This window comes from Peromyscus eremicus, chromosome 3, assembly GCF_949786415.1.
Source record: "Peromyscus eremicus chromosome 3, PerEre_H2_v1, whole genome shotgun sequence".
Taxonomy (NCBI): domain Eukaryota; kingdom Metazoa; phylum Chordata; class Mammalia; order Rodentia; family Cricetidae; genus Peromyscus; species Peromyscus eremicus.
Window position 1 is genome coordinate 2,406,149 of NC_081418.1, and position 25,293 is coordinate 2,431,441.

The following is a 25,293-nucleotide window of genomic DNA, read 5'->3' on the forward strand; positions in this document are numbered from 1 at the left end:
TAGTGAGTTCTGGGACATCCAGGGCTATACAGAAAGACAGTCTCAAAAAAGGGGAGTGGAAGTAGGGAAGAAAAGAAACCTTCTATCACTTTGATGCTAGAAATATTCATAGTAATCTATATATAGTATATCTATCTATATGTATGTACATACATACATATATATGCATATATTTGCTGTGCTAGAGATTAAACCTCGATCCCAATAAATTGTTTTGTTTTGTTTATTGAGATAGGCTTTTACTCTGTAGCCCAGGTTGGCCTCAAACTTGTAAACTCTAGTGCTAGGATTATAGGTATGTTTCATCATGCCTGGCCTCAATATTATTTTTTAAGGACCTTTTAGAATTAGGTTAGACATTAATATATAACATTAGTATTTGGAGCATTTTAGGATGAGACAAAGGAACAAGGAGAGTGTCTTGTTCATTTGTTTTTGAGGCTCAGGCTCCCTATGTAATTCAGTCTGTCCTAGAAGCTACTTATCGCCAGCACTAGCCGTGAACTTGTGCTCTTCCAGCCTCATTTCCTGAGTGCTGGGATTACAGATGTGCACCACCATACCTGCCCCCCCCCCATGAACTTCTGAGGAGAAACTAGGAGGAGAGGGATTAGGGGTATAAGGTCAGGAGAGGTGAGCTATCTGGGTTTTTTGTTTGTTTGTTTGGTTTGGTTTGGTTTGTTTTTTTTGGTATAAATTTCTCTCCACAGCTTCTAAAAATAGAGGTTAGCAATGATAGGTTCAGTATTGTTTCATTTCAAAGAGTAAGTGGCTGGATGAAGGTAGAATTATATCTCTTCATTCTAATAATTTGAGAGATTCTAAAAACTGGGTTGACTCTCTGAGGACCTGCCAGGCCAGTGGTTTTTAAGGGACTATTTGTCCCTTTGAGAAACTAATAAAAGCTGTAGAGGAATACATGCATGTAAATAAGTACATTGCCATTGGCTATATCATCGTGGATCTTACAAACTCAAGTCTGTCCATTCACTCATTTATTTAGCTAGTATTTACTGAGCACATGCTGTGTTTGGCACACTCTATTATGTGCTAAAGAGTGAATAAACCAAGTCAATAAGGCACTTGTGTGGAGTTTTAAAATGTCAGTGTGGTGGTGGTCACACACATCTTTAATCCAAGCACTTGGGAGGCAGAGGCAGGTGAATCTCTTGAGTTCCAGGACAGCCAAGGTTACACAGACAAACCCTATCTGGGGAAAAACCAAACTAAACCAAACCAACTAACCAACCAACCAACCAGACAAAATCAAACTATAAGTGCAACAGTGAAAAGGGCAGGGAAGTGAGGGTGGTAGAAGTGTGGCTGCATTCCTCAGTGAAGCTTTTCTTTTTAAAGGCAGGTATTAGAAAGATACCAAGGGGACTCAGATCTTTGAATATGCCATCAGTACAATCTGAAAGAAAAACATCTTTGCACTATTTCAGTTTGTGTTTCCTTATTTTTTTTTAAGGCTTTTCCTGAGACAGAGTATCTCTGTGTAGCCCTGGCTGTCCTGGAACTCACTCTGTAGACCAGGCTGGCCTTAAACTCACAGAGATCCTCCTGCCTCTGCCTCCTGAGTGCTGGGATTAAAAGTGTGTGCCACCATCACCACCTGGCTCTAGTTTGCATTTTTATTTTTCACCTCTTCCCTGTCTTATTTCTTCCTTGTCTTCAGTGAAAGCCTAAATTTAGATCATATATATGCTGGCTTCTCTTATTTCAGGGTTGATTGTAACATTGTGTTTAAACATGTTTAAACAATTGCTGAAAGGTTGAGCTTTATCCAAGTATGGCAGTTACAGTTTCCCAAATCTTGAAACAAAACCATGGGAAAGTAGGTGAAGAACCAAGACTGGAGGTCAACTCCAATTTAATCAGATTTCTGGAAGTTGTTTTGTTAGATATTGGGAGGCTAGCATTAGTGAGAAGATTATAGCCTTAAGTCATTACTTTGAAATGAAAATAATATTTGCATAGAATTATTATATATCATTATACTACACTGTATTTGTTTACCTACATATATGAAAGTGATGTAGAAGAAACATATGATTAATGTATGCATTAATGGGTTGGGCATAAGCAGGAAGCATAGTTTAGTTGCCTGGTAAGAAAGAGTTTCTTTCCTGGTCCATTGCTGGTCCCTGTCTGTTCTAGAACTTTAGGGCAGTGTGTCAGCTCACAGGCCACACATTGTTCAGGGGATGTTGTTGCTTTGCACTGTTGTTGCCTCCATAACCTTGTCTGATTGTTGGTGTGACTCATAGTCACCAATAGAGGGGAGAAAAAATAACACTTTAATAACATTTTAAGGTTGGAGGGATGTTGTTGGTTGTTTTTGCTCTTTTCGGGGACCCATCTCCCAGCTCCCAAATAAACCAATCACACACAGAGGCTTATTCTTAATTAGGAATGCCTGGCCTTAGCTTGGCTTGTTTCTTGCCAGCTTTTCTTAAATTAACCTGTCTGTCTTTTGCCTCTGTGCTTTTACCTTTCTCTGTTTTGTATACCTTTCTTTCTTACTCCATTGCTGCTGTGTAGTTGGGTGGCTGGCCCCTGATGTCTTTCTCCTTCTCTTGCTCCTAGATCTCTCTTCTCCCAGATTTCTCCTTCTATTAATAATTCGTTCTGCCTGACAGCTCTGTCTATCCTTTCTCCTGCCTTGCCATTGGCCATTCAGCTCTTTATTAGACCATTGGGTGTTCTAGATAGGCACCATAACACATCTTCACAAAGTTAAACAAATGCAACATAAACAAAAGTAACACAACTTAAAATAATATTCCCCAACAGAGGGAGACAGACACTTCTTGAGTGTCATTAGTTAGAGGAGGCTGTCAAATTGGAGAACAGGCTGCCCCAGCATGGCTAAAAAAGTGGGACTGCAGGAGTTTGGGAACCAATTTTATGCTTTTCACTGACTGTGTGACCTTATTTGTATTGCAGTCCCCTGAGATACTCTGCTGTGGTTTAAATTTCACTTGACCCCCATAGCTCATGTGTTAAAGATTTATTCCTCAGCCTGATGCTATGGGAAGCGGTAGAAACATTCAGAGGTAGGGCTGAGTGGGAAGGTCTTCTGCCCATTGCTGGCGTGCCCTTGAAGTAATAGTGGGACTCTCATCCTTTTCTCCTCATTTTCCTTTCTGGGCAGGGAGGTAAGGGCCTTGCTGTATTATAAGTTCCCTGCCATGATGTGCTGCCCCCTACAGACCCCAGAGCAACAGAGATACTTGACCATGATTGAAAACTCCCAAACTGAGCAAACCCAACCATCTCTTTGGTACCTATTTTCTAATTTCACCATGGCATCTGGTTTTTATTTAATCCTGTAGTCAGCACCTAGTAGGTGTTTTCAGTCTGAAAATATACTTTCTTCAGTTGTAGGAAATTTCTTTATCTACTCACTGGAAAACTCCATCTTTCTGTTCCAACATCACTAGGTAGCCTCTATATTCAATGGGTAAAGAAAAAAAACCAAAATTCCAGTACAACCAAAGACTGTGGCTCCCAAGAGTTGCTTATAATAGGATTTGGCCAGGATGTTTAAAATGGTACATGGTCTAAAAAGTATTTTGGATTATAGAAGGTTCCCATGAAAGAGGATGATGAGAACAATATTTTCTTTCACCAACAATCACCAAATCACTGGGTGATTTGTATTCCTTTCGAAACAACCTGCAGCTTACTGCCACTGCCCAGGATCAAAGACATCTGTAGATCTCACAACAACTATGTTGTAGTCTTGGGGAGTATGGGAGAGTAGATAATTTGGCCTGAAAGCACAATTTCAGTGTAACATTTTATTTACTTTTAATGTGAGTTAATATAATTTATTCCAAGGAGGTAAAGGTTTAGTGAAAAGAAGTGACTTAAGTGAGGAAGACCTGACTGCTTTAGTAGAGCACCTATCTGTTGTATGAGCTGCAAGTTTAGTTCCCCTCTCTGCTGTGGTCTGTTTACCACTAAGATGACAGAAATACTTGTTACAGTATTAACTCACATAGTGTATGTGCTGGTTTGAATGAGAATAGCTCCCATAGGTTCAATATATTTGAATGCTTTGTCCCCAGTTAGTGGAACTTGAAGTGAGAAGCTTTTCTGTGTCCTGCCCTGCCCCACAGTGAGCTTCCAAATAATCACGCAGAGGCTTATATTACTTATAAATGCTCAGCTGGTAGCTCAAGCTTATTACTAACTAGCTCTTATACTTAAATTAACCCATAATTCTTATCTATGTTTATCCACATACCTTGGTACCTTTTCTCAGTGTGGCATTTTCATCTTGCTTTCTCTGTGTCTGGCTGGTGACTCCTGACTCAACCTTTCCTCTTCCCAGCATTCTTAGTTTGGTTGCCCCACCTGTACTTCCTGTCTGGCTACTGGCCAATTAGCATTTTATTAAACCAGTTCGAGTGACAAATCTTTATAATGTACAAGAGCATTATCCCACAGCAGGAACTGTTTGGGAAGGAGTGGGAGTTATGGCCTTGTTGGAGGAGGTGTGTCACTGGAGGAGAGCTTTGAGGTTTCAAAAGCTTAGCCATTTCCAGTTATTTCTCCATCTCTTTCTGTCTTATTCTTGCTGATCAGGATGTAAACTCTCAGTTACTGCTCTGATGTCACTCCTGCCTATCTGCTGCCATGCTCTCCATGATGGTCATGGACTCATCCTCTGAACACTGCAAGTCCAATAAACTCTTCCTTCTTTAAGTTGCTTTGGTCATGGTGTTTTGTCACGGCAGTAAGAAAGACAGTGTACTCAGCATCAACTCACTGAAGACGAACATAACCTGGCACAGCAAACATTTGGATTTTTCCCTTTTCTCAAGAAAAGCAAAGCATTAACTAATCTGCTTTTTAATTATGGGCCTTATGATTTTTCCTTTTGCAGTTTTCATGAAGGAAGTTTAGCCAAGACAATCGTAATCTAGCCAAACAAACAAACAAACCAACAAACAAACCTTACTTTCTTTAAGAAATGAAGAATCCCTTTCCTCTCTCTCTCCTCTTCCATATGCTTTTTCAAACTCTGGTGATTGGGATAGAACGTTTATAAACCATTCCTTCCTTTTCTGTGTCACATGACTGTACCTGTATATCTGCATATATGCATATGTGTGTGGAGGCCGGAGGTTGACATTGGGTATCTGCCTTAGTTTTTATCTATCCTTGAGCCTGCTTTGGGTAGGCTGGCTGGCCAGTGCGTTTCAGGAATCCTCCTTTCTCCCGTGTAGTGCTGGGGTTACAGATATGCCATGCCCAACTTCCTTGTGGATGGTGGGATCTGAACTCAGATTTCACAATTTTGTAGCAGGTGCTTTACCAATGCAGTTTTCTCCCCAAATCCCTGATGTTTTTCTTTTTTGTTGTTCAGTAGTAGGTTATGTTGTTTGAGTTCCTGAAGAAGCTACCAAAGAGTAAATCCATGAAGATAAGCTCACTTTGTAGTGCGAAGAAGCAGAGCATGCAGAAGGGAACACAGATGTGTCAGCTGCTGTTTTGCTGTGATACAGCACCAGGAACAGGCAGCTTACACAAGGACAGGTTTGTTTGGGCCTGTGGTTTCAGAGGTTCTGTCATAGTGGAGAAGCATGGTCGCAGGCAGGCATGGCCGCAGGAACACCTGAGAGCTCACATTGTCAACTGCAGGCAGGAAGCAGAGAGAGAGAACTAGGAATGCCTGACTTTGAAACCTCAAAGCCCACCTCCAGAGACACACTCCCTCCAGCAAGGCCACATCCCCTAAACCTACCCAAATAGTGCCACCATCTGGGAAACAAGTGTTCAGATACCTGAACCTATGGGTGACATTTCATTCAAGCCACCACAACAAAGAAAAGTGTTCAGATCTCAAGTCACTATCTTTTGTTTGTTTTGTTTTGTTTTGTAGACAGGGTTTCTCTGTGTGGTCCTGGCTATCCTAGAACTTACTCTGTAGACCATGCTAACCTCGAACTCCCAGATATCTTCCTGCCTTTGCCTCCTAAGTGCTAGGATTAAAGGCATGCACCACCCAAAAAGCTTTATTGGCAACACTTTGCATATTAGATGTTAGAGTCCTGGAGAAATCCCACAAAAGACCACAATCCACATATACAATCAGCAAGAGCATTTAGTATTCTGGCATGCTGGGCCTGACCATCCTACACAAAGGCAAAAGCTCACAAGCTCCTTTTAAGAAGAGCTAAGGAGAGTTTGTAGGGCAGTTAGGCCATCTTGGATATGATTGGCTTAAGCAAGTGGCAGTCATATTAGTACATTCTAATTGGCTAGGGCTAATTGGGCTAATTAAGGCTATAGCTTTTCCATTTTTGGGCAAGCTTGGACAAGTCCCAGGCTTTGTCCTTATTTGGTTATTACCTTGAGCTGCTGACTGTGGGGCTGACTCAGTGGTCCAGGCTTGGTATGTGCTATCTCCCTTGTGCCTGCTGTCAAGGTCGTTGAAGATTGATTGTCTTTTGTTCATGGCTTCCTAAGAAACTGCTTCAAGAGGCAGGAACTAAGGCTTAGTTCTTTTTTTTTTTTTTTTTTAATTTTTTATTTTGCAATACAATTCAGTTCTACATATCAGCCACGGATTCCCTTGTTTTCCCCCCTCCCGCCCCCCTCACTTTCCCCCCAGCCCGCCCCCCATTCCCATTTCCTCCAGGGCAAAGCCTCCCCCGCAAACTGAGATCAACCTGGTAGACTCAGTCCAGGTAGGTCCAGTCCCCTCCTCCCAGGCCAAGCCAAGCGATCCTGCATAGGCCCCAGGTTTCAAACAGCCAACTCATGCAATGAGCACAGGACCCAGTCCCACTGCCTGGATGCCTCCCAAACAGATCGGGCCAATCAACTGTCTCACCCACTCAGAGGGCCTGATCCAGTTGGTGACCCCTCAGCCATTGGTTCATATTTCATGTGTTTCCGTTCGTTTGGTTATTTGTCCCTGTGTTTTATCCAACCTTGGTCTCAACAATTCTCGCTCATATAAACCCTCCTCATTCTTGCTAATTGGACTCCCAGAGATCCACCGGGGGCCTAGCCATGGACCTCTGCATCCAGATCCCTCAGTAGTTGGATGAGGTTTCTAGCTCGACAATTAGGGTGTTTGGCCATCCCATCACCAGAGTAGGTCAGTTCGGGCTGTCTCTCGACCATTGCCAGCAGTCTGTTGTGGGGGTATCTTTGTGGATTTCTGTGGGCCTCTCTAGCACTTTGCTTCTTCCTATTCTCATGTGGTCTTCATTTACCATGGTCTCCTATTCCTTGTTCTCCCTCTCTGTTGTTGATCCAGCTGGGATCTCCTGCTCCCCCAAGCTCTCTTTCCCTCGACCCTCGCCCTTCACTACCCCCACTCATGTCCAGGCTGTTCATGTAGATCTCATTCCATTTCTCTGTCATTGGGCGATCCCCGTGTCTTTCTTGGGGTCCTGTTTTCGAGGTAGCCTCCCTGGTGATGTGAGTAGAAGTCCAGTCATCCTTGTTCCACATCTAGTATCCTCCTATGAGTGAGTACATACCATGTTTGTCTTTCTGAGTCTGGGTTACCTCACTCAGGATGATTTTTTCTAGATCCATCCATTTGTCTGCAAATTTCATGATGTCATTGTTTTTCTCTGCTGAGTAGTATTCCATTGTGTATATGTACCACATATTGTTTATCCATTCTTCAGTTGAAGGGCATCTAGGTTGTTTCCATGTTCTGGCTATTACAAACAATGCTGATATGAACATAGCTGAACAAGTGCTCTTGTGGTGTGGTTGAGCATTCCTTGGGTATATGCCCAAGAGTGGTATAGCTGGATCTTGGGGGAGATGGATTCCCAAGTTTCTAAGAAAGCGCCATATTGATTTCCAAAGTGGTTGTACAAGCTTGCATTCCCACCAGCAGTGGAGGAGAGTTCCCCTAGCTCCACATCCTCTCCAGCCTAAGGTGTCTTCAGTGTTTTTGATCTTAGCCATTCTGACAGGCGTAAGGTGGTATCTCAGAGTTGTTTTGATGTGCATTTCCCTGATGATTAGGGATGTTGAGCAATTCCTTAAATGTCTTTGAGCCATTTGAGTTTCCTCTGTTGAGAATTCTCTGTTTAGTTCTATAGCCCATTTCTTAATTGGACTGTTGGGCATTTTGATGTCTAATTTCTTGAGTTCCTTATATATTCTGGATATCAGTCCTCTGTCAGATGTGGGGTTGGTGAAGATCTTTTCCCATTCTGTAGGCTGTCGCTTTGCCTTGTTGACCGTATCCTTTGCTCTACAAAAGCTTCTCAGTTTCCAGAGGTCCCATTGATTGATTGTTTCTCTCAGTGTCTGTGCTACTGGTGTTCTATTTAGGAAGTGGTCTCCTATGCCAATGCGTTCAAGACTACTTCCTACTTTCTCTTCTAGCAGGTTCAGAGTAGCTGGATTTATGTTGAGGTCCTTGATCCACTTGGACTTAAGTTTTGTGCACGGTGATAGATATGGATCTATTTGCAGCCTTCTACATGTTGATATCCAGTTTTGCCAGCACCATTTGTTGAAGATGCTTTCTTTTTTCCATTGTGCACTTTTGGCTCCTTTGTCAAAAATTATATGTTCATAGGTGTGCGGATTAATGTCAGGGTCTTCAATTCGATTCCATTGGTCCACATGTCGGTTTTTATGCCAGTACCAAGCTGTTTTTATTACTTTAGCTCTATAGTACAGCTTGAAGTCAGGGATCGTGATGCCTCCAGAGGTTGTGTTATTGTACAGGATTCTTTTGGCTATCCTGGGTTTTTTGTTTTTCCATATGAAGTTGAGTATTATTCTTTCCAGGTCTGTGAAGAATTGTGTTGGTATTTTGATGGGGATTGCATTGAATCTGTAGATTGCTTTTGGTAAGATTGCCATTTTTACTATGTTAGTCCTGCCTATCCATGAGCATGGGAGATCTTTCCATTTTCTGACATCTTCTTCAATTTCTTTTTTCAGGGACTTAAAGTTCTTGTCATATAGGTCCTTCACTTGCTTGGTTAGTGTTACCCCAAGGTATTTTATGTCATTTGTGGCTATAGTAAAGGGTGATGTATCTCTGATTTCCTTCTCCGCTTCTTTGTCCATTGTATATAGGAGGGCTACTGATTTTTTTGAGTTGATCTTGTATCCTGCTATGTTGCTGAAGGTGTTTATAAGCTGTATCAGTTCCTTGGTGGAATCTTGGGGGTTGCTCAAGTATACTATCATGTCATCTGCAAATAGGGAAAGCTTGACTTCTTCCTTTCCAATTTGTATCCCCTTAATCTCCTTATGTTGTCTTATTGCTCTGGCTAGAACTTCAAGTACTATATTGAATAAGTATGGGGAGAGTGGACAGCCTTGCCTCGTTCCTGATTTTAGTGGAATTGCTTTGAGTTTCTCTCCATTTAATTTGATGTTGGCTGTTGGCTTGCTGTAAATTGCCTTTATTATGTTTAGGTATGTTCCCTGTATTCCTGATCGCTCCAAGACCTTTATCATGAAGGGGTGTTGGATTTTGTCAAATGCCTTTTCAGCATCTAGTGAGATGATCATGTGGTTTTTTTCTTTCAGTTTGTTTATATGGTGTATTACATTGACAGACTTTTGTATGTTGAATCGTCCTTGCATCCCTGGAATGAATCCTACTTGATCATGGTGGATAATTGTTTTGATGTGTTCTTGGAGTCTGTTTGCCAGTATTTTATTGAGTGTTTTTGCATCAATGTTCATGAGGGAGATCGGTCTGTAGTTCTCTTTCTTTGTTGTATTCTTGTTTGGTTTAGGAATCAGGGTAATTTTAGCCTCATAGAAGGAGTTTGGTAATGTTCCTTCTGTTTCTATTGTGTGGAACAATTTAGAGAGTATTGGTATTAACTCTTCTTTGAAGATCTGGTAGAATTCTGCACTGAAACCATCTGGTCCTGGGCTTTTTTTGGTTGGGAGACTTTTAATGACTGTTTCTATTTCATTAGGGGTTATTGGACTATTTAAATAGTTTATCTGGTCTTGATTTAATTTAGGTATGTGGTACCTATCCAGAAAATTATCCATTTCTTTTAGGTTTTCCAGTTTTGTGGAATAGAGGTTTTTGAAGTATGACCTGATGATTCTCTGGATTTCCTCAATGTCTGTTGTTATGTCCCCCTTTTCATTTCTGATTTTGTTGATTTGGATGCTCTCTCTCTGTCTTTTGGTTAGTTTGGATAAGGGCTTGTCTATCTTGTTGATTTTCTCAAAGAACCAACTCTTTGTTTCATTAATTTTTTGTATTGTTCTCTTTGTTTCTATTTTATTGATTTCAGCTCTCAATTTGATAATTTCCTGGCATCTATTTTTCCTGGGAGACTTTGCTTCTTCTTGTTCTAGAGCTTTCAGGTGTGCTGTTAAGTCACTAGTGTGAGATTTCTCCAGCTTATTCATGTGGGCATTTAGTGCTATGAATTTCCCTCTTAGTACTGCTTTCATAGTGTCCCATAGGTTTGGGTATGTGGTGTCTTCATTTTCGTTGATCTCTAGGAAGTCTTTAATTTCTTTCTTTATTTCTTCCTTAACCCATTGGTGATTCAGTTGGGTATTATTCAGTTTCCATGAGATTGTAGGTTTTCTGTAGTTTTTGTTGTTGTTGAAATCCAACTTTAGACCATGGTGGTCTGATAGAATACAGGTGGTTATTCCAATTGTTTTGTATCTGTTGAGATTTGTTTTGTGACCAAGTATGTGTTCGATTTTAGAGAAGGTTCCATGGGGTGCTGAGAAGAAGGTATATTCTTTTTTGTTAGGGTGGAATGTTCTGTAGATATCGATTAAGTCCATTTGAGTCATGACATCAGTTAAGTCCTTTATTTCTCTGTTAAGTTTCAATTTGGGAGATCTGTCCAGTGGTGAAAGTGGGGTGTTGAGGTCTCCCACTATTAATGTGTGGGGTTTTATATGTGATTTAAGCTTTAGTAATGTTTCTTTTACATATGTGGGTGCCCTTGTGTTTGGGGCATAAATGTTCAGAATTGAGACTTCATCTTGGTGGATCTTTCCTGTGATGAGTATGTAATGCCCTTCTTGATCTCTTTTGATTGATTTTAGTTTGAAGTCTATTTTGCTGGATATCAGGATGGCTACACCCGCTTGTTTCTTAAGACCGTTTGATTGGAAAGTCTTTTCCCAGCCTTTTATTTTTAGGTAGTGTCTACCTTTGAATTTGAGATGTGTTTCTTGTATGCAGCAGAAAGATGGGTCCTGCTTTTGTATCCATTCTGTAAGCTTATGTCTTTTTATAGGTGAATTAAGTCCATTGATGTTGAGGGATATTAATGACCAGTGATTTTTCATTCCTGTTATTTTTTGGTGGTGATGTGTGTGTACTTCTCTTCGTTGGGGTTTACTGCTGTGGCTTTATCTATTGCTTGTGTTTTCAAGGGTGTATCTGACTTCCTTAGGTTGGAATTTTCCTTTTAGTGCTTTCTGTAGGGCTGGGTTTGTGGATAAATATTGTTTAAATCTGGCTTTGTCATGGAATGTCTTGTTCACTCCATCTATGATGATTGAAAGTTTTGCTGGGTATATTAGTCTAGGCTGACATCCATGGTCTCTTGGTGCCTGCATTACATCTGTCCAGGTCCTTCTGGCTTTCAAAGTCTCCATTGAGAAATCGGGTGTTATTCTGATAGGTTTGCCTTTATATGTCACTTGGCCTTTTTCCTTTGCTGCTCTTAATATTCTTTCTTTATTCTGTACGTTTAGTTGTTTAATTATTATGTGGCGAGGGGACTTTTTTGGGGGGTCTAGTCTGTTTGGTGTTCTATAGGCTTCTTGTATCTTCATAGGCATTTCCTTCTTTAAGTTGGGAAAGTTTTCTTCTATGATCTTGTTGAATATATTTTCTGTGCCCTTGAGTTGGTATTCTTCTCCTTCTTCTACCCCTATTATTCGTAGGTTTGGTCTTTTCATGGTGTCCCAAATTTCTTGGACATTTTGGTTCATGACTTTGTTGGCTTTAGTGTTTTCTTTGACTGATGAATCTATTTCTTCTACTGTATCTTCAACGCTAGAGATCCTCTCTTCCATCTCTTGCATTCTGTTGATTATACTTGCATCTGAAGTTCCCAATTGTTTTCTCAGATTTTCTATTTCCAGCATTCCCTCTGTTTGTGTCTTCTTCATTTTTTCTATTTCCCTTTTCAGGTCTTGGACTGTTTCCTTCATTTGTTTCATTGATTTTTCTTGATTTTCTTTCAGTACTTTATTGTTTTCTTCCAGGACTTTATTGATTTCTTCTAATTTGTTTGCCCTTTCCTCTAGTTGTTTACAGCGTTCTTCACATTTTTTTTGTCTTTTCCTCTACACAAGCCTCTAGCTTCTTCATGATGTCATTCATAAGGCTATTTTCTTCTGCTTCTTCCAATTTCTGATGTTCAGGTCTAGGTGTTGGAGGAGGGCTAGGGCCTGGTGATGCTGTATGGCTATTCATTTTGTTGTATGTGTTTCTGCCTTGACGTCTGCCCATCTCCTTGTGGTTCGTTTTTGGCCTTATTTGCACACTTGGTTCAGACAGAGCTGGCAGATTCAGGAAGTCTCTCTCTCTTGTCCAGATGGGAGCTCTCTTGTCCAAATTGGAAGTCCGGGGCAGGATGGGAGCTCTTGTCCAGAAAGGAAGTCGGGGCAGGATGGGAGCTCTTCTCTCTCTCTCTCTCTCTCTCTCTCTCTCTCTCTTTCTCTCTCTCTCTCTCTCTCTCTCTTTCTCCTCCAGAAGGGAAGTCCGGGGCAGGATGGGAGCTGTGCTCCAGAAGGGAAGTCCGGGGCAAGATGGAAGCTGTGGTCCAGAAGGGAAGTCAGGGGCAAGATCTAAGGCTTAGTTCTTAATTGAGTTATTAGGACAGGCTGTCATGATATTTTCCGGGCCCTCTCACTATATAATTGATCCATTAAGCATACAATTTAGTGTTTTTTAGTATATTTACAGACATGTGCAACTCCACACAATCATTTCTGTTACTTCCAAATATAAGACCCATGTCCTTCAGTCATCACAACCCTGATTCTTTTACCTTCCTCTGCTCCCTGGAACAATTAATCTATATTGTTGTCTTCATAACCTTGGCGATTAATTTGATGCTGCTAACAATGCTCAGTTGTGGGCTTGATCCCCCAATAGCCATTCAGATAATGCTAAATGTCAAGCTTCAGGTGGCCTTTAAACTTAGAGAAAAACCAAAGTGCATTCATTTTCATTTTCAGTGATTATTATTTTCCAGGTATTTCAATTGACACACTGTTTAATGTGGTTCTGCTTAAACATTTCAAAATAGTTTTGTTAACATAAGTTCCAAATATTTAAAGTGTATAATTTGATGAGTTTTATTTTAACATTGACACATGCAGAGTAGATCACTACTATAAAGATAACAAACATACCCACCATCCCCAGTGTTTTTGTATTTTTGTGATGTATCTTCCCTTATTCTCCATACTTGTTCCCCAAGCTCTTACTTTACAAAGGTAAGTATGGACTGGGGCGGGTAGCTTAGTAGTTGGCCACATGCTTGACATGCATGAAGCCCTGAATTTAATCTTCAGCACCACACACACTGAGTTAATTGAGAGTACATATGTTGGTTGGAGAAGGCAAGCATGTAAAAATAGAGACTGTAGCTGGAGTTTTCTCCAGTCCTGCCTGGCCCTCGGTCAGGACAAATCTCTGTCACCCATCAGCCCCACAGCCTCTCAGACCCAACCGAGTAAATACACAGAGACTTATATTGCTTACAAACTGTATGGCCGTGGCAGGCTTTTTGTTATCTAATTCTTTTATCTTAAATTAACCCATGTCTATTGGTCTATAAGTTGCCACATAGCTCATTGCCTTTCGGTACCTTACATCTTGCTTGTCATGGCAGCGGCTGGCAGCGTCTCTCTGACTCAGCCTTTTACCTTAGACTCACAAATATAAGATAGATAGGATATCTTCTTTAATTTTGCCAAATACAAATGGATTAGTTATTATAAATAGACTAGATTGTGTAACTATAATTCTTACTTGATAATTGTTTTGTTATCTGTAATTTTACTATGTGAAAGTTAAAACCTTCCTTTTTGAAAAAAGAAAAGGGGGAAGTGCTGTGGATGATTGATTGATAAATAAAACACTGATTGGCCAGTAGCCAGGCAGGAAGTATAGGCGAGACTAGCAGAGAGGAGAATTCTGGGAACAGGAAGGCGGAGAGGAGGAGACGCTGCCAGCCACCACCATGAGTACCAACATGTAAGATACTGGTAAGCCACAAGCCATGTGGCAACTTATAGATGAATAGAAATGGGTTAATTTAAGATATAAGAACAGTTAGCAAGAAGCCTGCCATGGCCATACAGTTTGTAAGCAATATAAGTCTCTGTGTTTACTTGGTTGGGTCTGAGCGGCTGTGGAACTGGCGGGTAAGAGAGATTTGTCCTGACTGTGGGCCAGGCAGGAAAACTCTAGCTACAAGAGACCAGCTGGCTGACTTGTGTAAGGGTAACTCTGTATAACTCTTTGCTTTTTCATCTGTAAGATGGAAGGAGTTTTTACCTTTGGTGTTTTGATCTGTGTTAAATCTAAAAATTTTTTGTGAATTAGTACAAATGTCCAAATGGCAAAATCTATATAAATGGTAGCTATTGCTAGTGCTGTTTTATGCTATATTTTAGTAAAGTACTTGATATATGATATTTTGTCATCATTATTGTTGTATGACTAGTATTATGCCTCACACATAATTATATTATGTTAAATTTACGTTCATTTCTTTCCTTTCTTAAAAACCTTGTTTATTTTATGTGAATGTTTGTGCCTGAGTATGTGGACCACATGCTTGTAAGTGCCTGAAGAAGCTAGAAGAGGGTATCCTGGAGTTGTGGGTGGTTGTGAGCAGCCTAATGTGGGCACTGGGAATAGAACCCAGGTCCTCTGAAAGACCAGCAAGTGCCCTTAACTGCTGAGCCATCTCTCGAGCGCCCTACTTCTCTTCTTCTTTTGCCTCCACTTTATCTTTTTAATTTTCTTCCTTCTTAATTCTTGGTAAATTTACAATGTGACTTTTTTTCTAACCCTAATTGTAAAATTTGAGAATTGATTGAAAAAAAAAAACCTAACATCATTTGTTTATTAATTTATCCAAAATTTTTTATTGATCATGTCCTCAGTTGCAATCACTGAGCAAGGCACTTAGAATGATTCCAGGTTGCATAAGACAAGAGATATAGTCTACATTTAGACAAGAATACCTATGGGAGCCTTGTGTTCATAGAAGCATACATGTCCAGGGGTTGTAGGGAGGGATTCCATCTGCAGAGACTTAGGGGTGGCCCCCTGGAGGATGCACAATTTAATTATAGTCTCCAAGGTCTGAGAGGGTGAAGGCAATCTGAAAATTGTGTCAGAATCATGCAGAGTTCTGAAACTCAGTCCAGGAATGGGAAGTATTTTCCTGAGTATGGGATAGAGAGTGTGTGTATGGGAGTCAATAGCGTGAAGCACAGCTGGAGAGGACTGGGCATCCCATGGGCAGCTTACTGTTGGGCAAGGGGATGAGATGGGGTTTGTCAGGGAGTAGAGAGCAGTGAACACTTTACAGCAGGGAAGGAGTTATATCTTAACCATAGGCACACTGTTTTTGTTGGATTATTTATTTATAGGCAGATCTTACTATATAAACCCAGGCTAGCCTTGAACTCTTGGTCTTTCTTCCTCAGCTTCCCAAGTGCTGAGATTATAAATGCTACCTACCATGTCTGTCTTGGTATACTGTTGAGGACTGTTATGACTCTTGTGTATGGTTGGAGTGGGCACGGAGACAGCTGAACAGTCATGAGTACTTTGATGTGTCTAGCTACTGCTTAGGATTTTAAGTGTAGGTTACTGGCTGTGCAGAAATACAAGAAATTGACAAGCCTGGTGCATGCTTGGTCATCAGGGTTGGGACATGCTGTCTTCATTGGAATACTTATAGAGCATGTATTGTGAGCTAGCCACTTCTAGCTTAGTTCTCATGGCAATGCAGATTGTTATACCCATCTTCCAGATGGGAACTTGAGCTTGGAGGGCTTAAGAGCCATCACTGCGATCCTCTGCCTTTCCTTTCCTGGCCAGGTCTTCTCATTCAGACTCTCAGTGGCTTCGTAGCTTTCCTTCACCGTTGTCTCCTGCCTTTGCCCTCTTGTGTCAGCCTGCCTTGTAAAGGTAAAGAATGAGGAGAACCATTTATGAATATGATCCGCCCCCAGGAATCATCACAGTGTTGTGCTTTGAATTTTATGTGCTCAGAAAGGAAGGTATATAAAATACAAGGGTTAAATGTCAGTTGCTGTCTGCTTACCTTGTGAGTTCCAAGGACTGGCCTGCTTCTGAGGCTGTCTTTAGGCAGCAAATACACCATCAGCTCAGTGAGGTGACAGCAGCAGAGAGACTGTGTCTAGGACAGTCTGCTGCTAGCATTTCTGAAGACAGCCTTCAACATACAAACTGAGTGGGATCGAGGGTTTTACACTGGGTTTTCCTTTTCCCTCTTGCATTCAGGACTAAGCTGATTACTAACCTGTGGTGATTAAGTCCCATCCAGAAGGAAGCGAGTGCACCTGTTTCAGGAAAGCGCAGAAGTGGCAGGTGTACTGGATGACTTCAGTTATCCCCAAATAGCTCCTCACTGAAATGTAGGTCACAGTGTTTTCTGTGATGATGTAATGTCTTTCCACCCCCTAAATACTGCTTTTTCCCTCTTTATATATACAGGAACTTGACAAAGAACTCCCTGTGCTTAAGCCATATTTTGTCAGTGACCCTGAAGAAGCTGGAGTGAGAGAGGCTGGCTTACGAGTCACGTGGCTGGGACACGCAACGCTGATGGTGGAAATGGATGAGCTCATATTCCTTACAGACCCCATGTTCAGCTCCCGCGCTTCTCCCTCACAGTACATGGGTCCAAAGCGATTTCGCCGTCCCCCGTGTACAATAAGTGAACTTCCCCGAATCGATGCTGTCCTTATTAGTCACAACCACTATGACCACCTGGACTATGGCTCTGTCCTCGCTTTGAATGAGCGATTTGGCAGTGAGTTGAGATGGTTTGTGCCTTTGGGTCTTCTCGACTGGATGCAGAAATGTGGCTGTGAGAACGTGATTGAGCTGGACTGGTGGGAGGAGAATTGCGTCCCTGGCCATGATAAGGTCACCTTTGTCTTCACGCCTTCCCAACACTGGTGTAAAAGGACCCTCATGGATGACAACAAGGTTCTGTGGGGCAGCTGGTCTGTGTTGGGGCCCTGGAATCGATTCTTCTTCACTGGGGATACTGGTTACTGCCCTGCTTTTGAAGAGATAGGAAAGAGGTTTGGTCCCTTTGACCTTGCAGCTATTCCCATTGGAGCTTATGAACCAAGGTTTGTAAATGTGGACTTCACACGTTATGATTCTTGATGCTGTATAATTTGTGATTTTAGTGGTGGGCTTGATATACATTGATGGAGGTTGAAGTTAGATTCAAATTCAATTTTATATTAAGGTGTAAAGAATTCAGCTAGGCGGTGGTGGCTCACACTTTTAATCTCTGTGAGTTTGAAACTAACCCGGAAAAAAAAAAAAAAAAAGAATTTCTAGATTGTTGCCAGAGCCCACATACCTTCCTGCTTACTAGCCAGTACCTAGAACCAACCTTTAGTCTTCCTCTTCACATGGCTGATTCTTCTGCAGATGACTGTCTTTGACTCTGGGATTGGGAATTTCCAATCCCTGTCCTGCAGATCTTCTGTGTTTAGCAGATCGAGAAAGTAAGGAGTTGGCCCGTAGTATGTGTGATGTGCTTACTTTCAGTCAGCACGAAGAATCTGGTCCTGACATGCCATTCCTCACGGCTCTCCCTCCCACCACCGTGTGCTCTCACTTATTTTGAGAGCAGTTAAGGGCCACACTGTCACCGAAGACCCAGAAGACACAATCACTGTCTGTTTTACTTAATACTATTTTTTTTTTTTAAGGAGAAGAGAGATGATTTCAGTGAACTCAGTCCAACAGATGTACTGTTTGCTTCACAAAACGGATTGTAACAAAGTGGTCTAGGAAGTTGGCTTACTGGTAATAAAATAAGTGCTTATGCAAGCATGGAGATGCAGGTTTGGTTCCTTAGAACCACAGTAAAAAGCCCTGCTTGACAGCACAGTCCTGTAATTCCAGAGCTGGGGAGGCAGATGGGAGGATCCTGGATGTTCACTGGTCAGACAGTGTAACCAATCAATGAGGTCCAGGTTCAGTGAGAGAAGCTGTCTTTAAAACAAGGTGGAGGGCTGGTGAAATGGAGTAGCGGGGCACCTGCTACTCAGGGTAAGCAGACCCAAGTTTGATCCCTTCAGGTTTGAAGGAGAGAATCCACCTACACTCAAGTTCTCTTCACCCACTGGTGTGTGTCACAGGCAAAGAATGAATGTGATCATTTTTGTTTCTTAAAAGGGTGGAGAGTGATAGAAACACCTGATGTTGACCTCTGGGCTGCACATGCCCTCATACACATGTGCACATACATGAACACACCATACATACCAGGTTTTGCTTTACTTTTCACAGCATGCATATACATGTGTGTTATTAGGCAACCCTACAAGCATTGTATCTCAACTACAAACAGTATATATAATCTCAACAGAGCTTAGACTTACTTGCGTAGCTGTTTGTACACATGGTGACAGATTGGGTAAATCCAGTTTTTTGTTTTCACCCTGTTTCCATTCATTCATCAGTTTTCCTTCTTTCTTTTTTGTAACTGGGGATTGAGTCCAGGGCCTGAGGCATCATGGAGCTATATCTCCATCCTTGTCAAATTCATCTGTTAACCTTTCAGTTCACTAAACCATTTTTCTTATCCTTACTCTTCTATTTATTTATTTAGCTTTACTTATTTCCTTATTGTGGGTGGGTTTAGAATCTTTTACCTGTTTGGGGTTCTTAGTAATTATTGAAACTATGATAACTTGCCAGATGAGGCAGCACATGCCTCTAACCCCAAAACTGAAAAGTTGAGGCAGGAGAATCTGTTCCAAAAAGCCACCACCATTACAGACCACAACAGAAATTATTGTAAGTCAGTATTAGTGTTTACATTTTACTTTTTCCATTCAAATTATTCTAGTTCTCATGGAACTCCTGAAAATATCAACCGACATGGCTGTAAAAAAATGGTCACAAATCATTTTCAAATGGTGTTGACTTTTACTCACTACATAAAGAGTATCTCTTTACTGTTATACAAACAAGCTTTCATGGGTGGCATCCCGTGTTTAATGTCTGTGTCTGTGGTGACATCACAAACTGCGTGCCCACAGCCTTGCCCCTTCTCTACAGTGCCTCCATCTTCTTTCTCGGCTGGGAGAGGCCAGGGGTGGGGCCATGGCTTGCTTTAAGAGCATTAAATGTGGTAGTTCACATGGACTGTAGGATCTGGTTTTGTTTTGTCAATCCTAGCTGTTTTAGAAATAAAATAAACTTAGGAATCCTGTACACATGTAAGCTAATTGTAGTGAAAAATGGCTTTCAGTTGTGTGCTGGGAATATTTGATTCCTACTTCTGGGGTCTCTCATCCCCAGATGTTGTAGCTGGAGTTTAGCATTTACTTTTCCACTTACAGTGCTGGGGATTGAGTCCGGAGCCCTGAACAAGCTGGGTCAAGTGGTCTGTCGGCCTTAGCACTGACATTTTCATTTTAATGGCTAGAGTAAAAAAAAAAAGTAAATTTATTTCAGGTAAACAGAAGTTAGAAAAGAAGTAGCATTTGCAAAAGGACTGTTTAATAGACGAGGGGACACACCAAGACTGTTTCCGTTCTGCCTTGGCTCCTGAGTGTCAGGACATAGGCAGAACACTGCTTCTGTGGTCTGTTCTGAGCACAGTGGGTTTGTTTTGGGGTTTCCAGAGGACCCAGCACGTGCTGACAGTCAAATCACCCTTTTGTTGTTGTAGATGGATGGACTCTGGGTGATGAGTTCTGGGAAGGGCAGAGCACCTGGGCACAGCTCATACCCCTTAGTCTTTCTAGCATTGCTAGGTAGTGGCAGACTAGGATGCAAAGAATATGAAGAAAGTGTTTCTCCTCAGCTAAACCAGTGGCTTGGAAAGTAAAATGTGTGCATCCTTTGCATAAAAAATAATTCATTTTTTCCTGAAGGTCATGTTTTGTTAATTATTTTTCTGGGAGGGGTCTATGTTTTCACAAACTGCCTGGATCAATGATTATACTTCACAGACATGGAAATAGAAGCTCAGGGATTTGAGAGACCTTTCCAAAGGCTTTCCAACCCCTGCACAAGTCGGGACTTGGGCTCTCCTTCTGGAGCCTGGGGGGCTCCAAGGTGTTAGTCGGTCTTCCAGGACTTTGCTATCTGTAGTCACTTGCTCAGTTTTATGGTGTTTTAAATAAAATACCTTGACTGGCAGTGGGACTTTTCCCCCTTATCTTTAAACTTTGAATACTTTACACTGTACACTATTTATTTTTGAGAAAAAGTCGTGATAATGTAGTCCAGCCTTGAGTTTAGGATCCTCATGTATGGAGGGAAGGGTTACAGATGTGTGTGCTATAGCACCCGGCTTTACACACTAACTCTTGGCTTCCTTTCCATTTGGTTAGTTAGTGCCTGTGGGATATCCTTATGGTGTGTTCTATTGTGACTGGTTTGTTTTCGTGCCTGTGGGATGTCCTTATGGTGTATTCTATTGTGACTGGTTTGTTTTCGTGCCTGTGGGATATCCTTATGGTATGTTCTATTGTAACTGGTTTGGTTTTTTTTTAGCCCTGGCTGTCCTGGAACTCATTTGTAGACCATGCTGGTCTCGAACTCACAGCAGTCCGCCTGCCTCTGCCTGCTGAGTGCTAGGATTAAAGGCATGTACCATCACCATCCAACATGGTTTTCAATTCTTTACCCATTATTATATTTCTTTGATTCATCCCTAAAATTGCAGAGTAAAATAATAAGTCATATTTTTAAAATACAGCATCAGTAAAAATCAAAATAAACATGAAATAAAGCTTGAAACTCATTTTTTAGCAATTTATACACATGAGAGTTTTGCTTTTTTGCCCCCAGAGAAAAGTGGACGGAAGGTAAATGGTTTTACCAACTGTGGATGGGTTTTTGCTTCTGTTTAGAATCTTGTTTATTTGTTTACATATATATTTTGAGATTTTATTTACTATTTATTTGTTTACGATTTTTTTTTTGAGGTAGCATTTCTCTGAGTATCTCTGGGTATCCTGGAACTCTCTCTGTAGACCAGGCTGGCCTCCAACTCAGAGATCTGCCTGCCTCTCCCTCCTAAGTGCTGGGATTAAAGGCATGCGCTACCATGCCTGGCATAAGATTTCACTTTTAATATTATGGGTATTTGTGTGTCTGTGTGAGTGAATGCCACGTGTTTGGGTGCCCATAATAGAAGACTTAGTGCCTGGCTCATTCATCGCTGCTTGTGTCTCTTCCCTGTGACTGGCTGCACAAGTCTAATGCTGGTGTCCCAACATCATGGAGTAACTTTTTATTATAAATTTTCTGGATGAGTTCCATGTGAATTTGATGGCTGAAAAGTGGTTGAAAACAACACTCCTGCTTGTTGCTGCATTATGGCTGATTTGGTGAAATTCCTAGGTATACTGACATAAAGTCAAATGAAGGTCTAGGGAGAGGCCATAAGAATAGCCACAGTGAGTTTTCAAACATTCATAGTCCTGTGAAGAATCCTTTTGTTTTAAATTTTATTTTTAACTCTGTGTGTGTGTGTGTGTGTGTGTGTGTGTGTGTGTGTGTGAGTGTAAATGCCCAAGCAGGCCAGACAAGGACATTGGATCTCCTGGAGCTGGGGTTATAGGCAATTGTGAACTGCCTGATGTGGGAACCGGGAACTGAACTCAGGTCTGCAAAGGTAATGCGTGCTTTTAACTGCACATCTGTCTCTCCAGATATGCAGACTATTAAATGTTGATTAGATGAAATAGTCATTTGAATTTAGGCTATTTGCAAAAATTGAATTAATCAATAGCTGTGTTTCATCAGGTGGTTTATGAAATACCAGCATGTTGACCCAGAAGATGCTGTAAGAATTCACATTGATGTTCAAACGAAGAGATCTGTGGCAATTCACTGGGGAACTTTTGCCTTAACTAATGAGGTAAGTTTGATTTAAACAAACAAACAAACAAACATATATAAACTTCAGCTTTGATTGTGTGTTTGACTCTTGGTGGGATTTAGTATCTCTGTGACCTGGCTTTCAGAGACCACACTGTGGAATCAAACTCTGTACAGTTATCACAACTACCACATAAATTGGAGGGGCAAAGCATACTTTCTAGTAAAATACTTGAAAACAGTAGGAATAAAACCCCCACGGTGTGCTCTTTTTTTAGGCTGATGTCATAGTTAATGAAGCATCTGCTTATCCAAAATCTATGTGTGGTGTAGAAAATGAACCATCATGCCTCCACACTCCAGATGGCTTATGTTCTAGTAGAAGCTAGAACGTACATTGTGTACTGGAAGGTGGAAGTGCTATAATGTGGGACAGATAAATTGGTCTCAAAGACAGGGAGGGATCAGGAATCACTTCATGGAAGAAGGAGATTTTAACTTGGCCACAGGCATTAAGGATGGTACTTATTTCCAGAGGAGGAAAGGGTAGAGCATAGTCTGGGGGCAGCAGACATGGGGGAAGGGAGGAGTCTGTTCAGCAGGAGAGTGGGTGGTGTGGAAGGTAGTGGGAGAAGAGAGCTAGAATGTGGGGCTTTCTAGAAATATCTTACCCATTTAGGTCACTTCCATTCAGTGATTGTTATCTCCAGACACTGATATAAACATGGTACATTTAGACTATATCAGAAGAGCTGATTCTTCCTCGGAAACTGATGCCCAAGCTCTGCTGGCATGGGTTCTGGAATCAGGAAGTCTAATGAAATCATCTCTTCACTCCTGGATCTAAGCCCAAGCAATGTTGAGAAGGGTTAGAAGTTAACTTCCCCTGCTTGGCTCTAGTTGACCCTTCCATCTCCCGGGCCCTCTTACTCTGCTTTGTTTCTGGTGTGACCTCTTCCTAAGATAGAGTTTGTTCCACAGTTACCTAATACATGCAGTGCTCATTTCCCTATCTCCTAATTAAAATGTCTGTCTTATTATGAAATAACCGTGAGTAATGCAGCAGATCTGTAGCCATGCTGCTGGAAGTGGGATGGAGTAATAAATGAAAATCTAAAGAGCTGGGAGGAAGGCATGCTCATCTGAAGTACATGTGTGGACTTGGGAAAGGGCAAACTGTCAAATTTGCATATGCTGTTTGATGGCTGTTTCTTATGATGTCTCTACCTGTCTGTATGTGTGAATGTTCCATATGTATTTTCTGTAGTGCCATAGATGGAATAGTAGTATGTTATTAAACCTTTGTAAAGGAAGACATGAAGACTCAGCTTGAGTGAGTGGGCAGACAGTAGTGTGCTGTGGGATGTTCTATATGTCAAATGTGTTGCTCTGATTGGTTGATGAATGGAACACTGATTGGCCAGTAGCCAGGCAGGAGGAAGTATAGGTGGGACAGGGAGGAAAGGAATTCTGGGAAGTGGAAGTCTGAGTGAGAGAGAAACGCAGCCAGCCGCCGCCATGAAAAGATGTAAGGTACCGGTAAGCCACGAGCCACGTGACAACTTATAGATTAACAAAAATGGGTTAATTTAAGATATAAAAACAGTTAACAAGAAGCCTGCCATGGCCATACAGTTTATAAACAATATAAATCTCTGTGTGTTTACTCGGTTGGGTCTAAGTGACTACAGGACTGACAGGTAAGAGAGATTTGTCCTAACTTGGGCCAGACAAAAAAACTCTAACTACAGTAGTGCTCTTTCCTTAGATGGGGGAGATTAGGAGAGGATCAAAACCTCATACTTCAAGAATCATTTCACATCCAGGAAGTGGTGGCACGCACACACCTTTAATCCCAGCACTTGGAAAATAGAGGCAGGTGGATCTCTGTGAGTTCGAGGCCAGCTTGGTCTACAGAGTGATTTTCAGGACAGCCATGGCTGCATAGAGAAACTCTGTCTCAAAAAACAAACAAAAAGAACCATTTCACTTGTTTTAGTTAGGTTTTCTGTTGCTGTGAAGTGATACCATGACCATGCAAGTGTTTGTAAAAGGAAGCATTAATTGGGGCTGGTTTACAGTTTCACAGGTTTAGTCCATTATTGTCATGGTGGGAAACGTGGTGGTGTACAGGCAGACATGGTGCTGGAGAAGGCTTAACTGAGAATTCTACAGCAGATCGCAGGCAGCAGAAAGAGACTATGTACCACAGTGGGTGTTGCTTGAGCATATGAGACCTCAAAGTCCACCTCCATAGTGTCATACCTACTCCAACAGGCCACACCTCCTAATGGGTCAAGCATTCAAACACATGAGTCTCTGGGGGCCAGTTCTATCCAAACCACTGCATCACTGTTTAGTCTTCAAGAATTATGCCCGATTGCTCTCAGGAGGTGGCAGCAGGAAGACTGCAAGTAGTGGCAAGCCATCCTGGGCTACTTGAATACGGCAGATGTGTCAGTGCCAAAAATCTCAAACAAAATAAAACAAAACATCAAAGGGAGATTTGTTCTTGCTGTATCTCCATCCTTTTTGTTTCTGAGACTCTTAATAAAGACTCATCTTTCCTTTGACTGTTTTGTAGTTACCAGTTTACTGAACTAACACAAAGGTGTGAAAGTCTATGGGATTTTCAGACGTGTTTAGCCTGTAGTTTCTAAATATTTGGTGCTTTGTATAAGCACTTGAAGTAGCTGCTCATTATGATATAAGCAGGATACAGGTGTCTATAACTCGACAGCACCCTACAGTTCTGTTTGTGCATGGTATGTGTCTATTAATAGCTAATTTTCTAAAATAAACCCCTATTTTTGATGTAGCATTCTGTAATTACATAAGCTAGCATGTTAGCTGACCGGGTTGTATCATTACTAGATTCTGTTGAAAGCGGATTGTTAGGCAGTTGACCCTTTAGGAATGCAGATGTCCAGGGCTGGCTGCCTGGCATTTAATGGACCTCGAATTCAGGGGTTCTTCTCCCGTTCCTTACTTGTATTCTCTAACTTACTGACTTGCTTTTCCATAGGTGCTTGCTTCCATGACTGTGGAGCATTTTTTTTCTCCTTTGTGCTTGGATTCTGAGATACTATATCTAAGTCACCCAGAAGCTTTTCTTATATAATTCGAAGGCTAGATGGTTAGAATAGCCAAGAATTAACCTATGGAAAAACTCAGATATTGCAAAATGTAGA

General features: G+C 41.5%; 1 protein-coding gene across 6 annotated transcripts in view; it reads left to right on the top strand.

Moving 5' to 3' along the window:
* The window catches only part of Napepld (N-acyl phosphatidylethanolamine phospholipase D), a 97,722-nt gene that overhangs the window by 67,771 nt on the left and 4,658 nt on the right, over nucleotides 1-25,293 (top strand). For all 6 annotated transcript variants that reach the window (XM_059257227.1, XM_059257228.1, XM_059257232.1 and 3 more), the window contains 2 exons: nucleotides 16,727-17,373; nucleotides 22,028-22,142. In XM_059257227.1, the coding sequence (XP_059113210.1) occupies nucleotides 16,727-17,373; nucleotides 22,028-22,142 (762 nt within the window). The remainder of the gene's footprint in view (nucleotides 1-16,726; nucleotides 17,374-22,027; nucleotides 22,143-25,293) is intronic.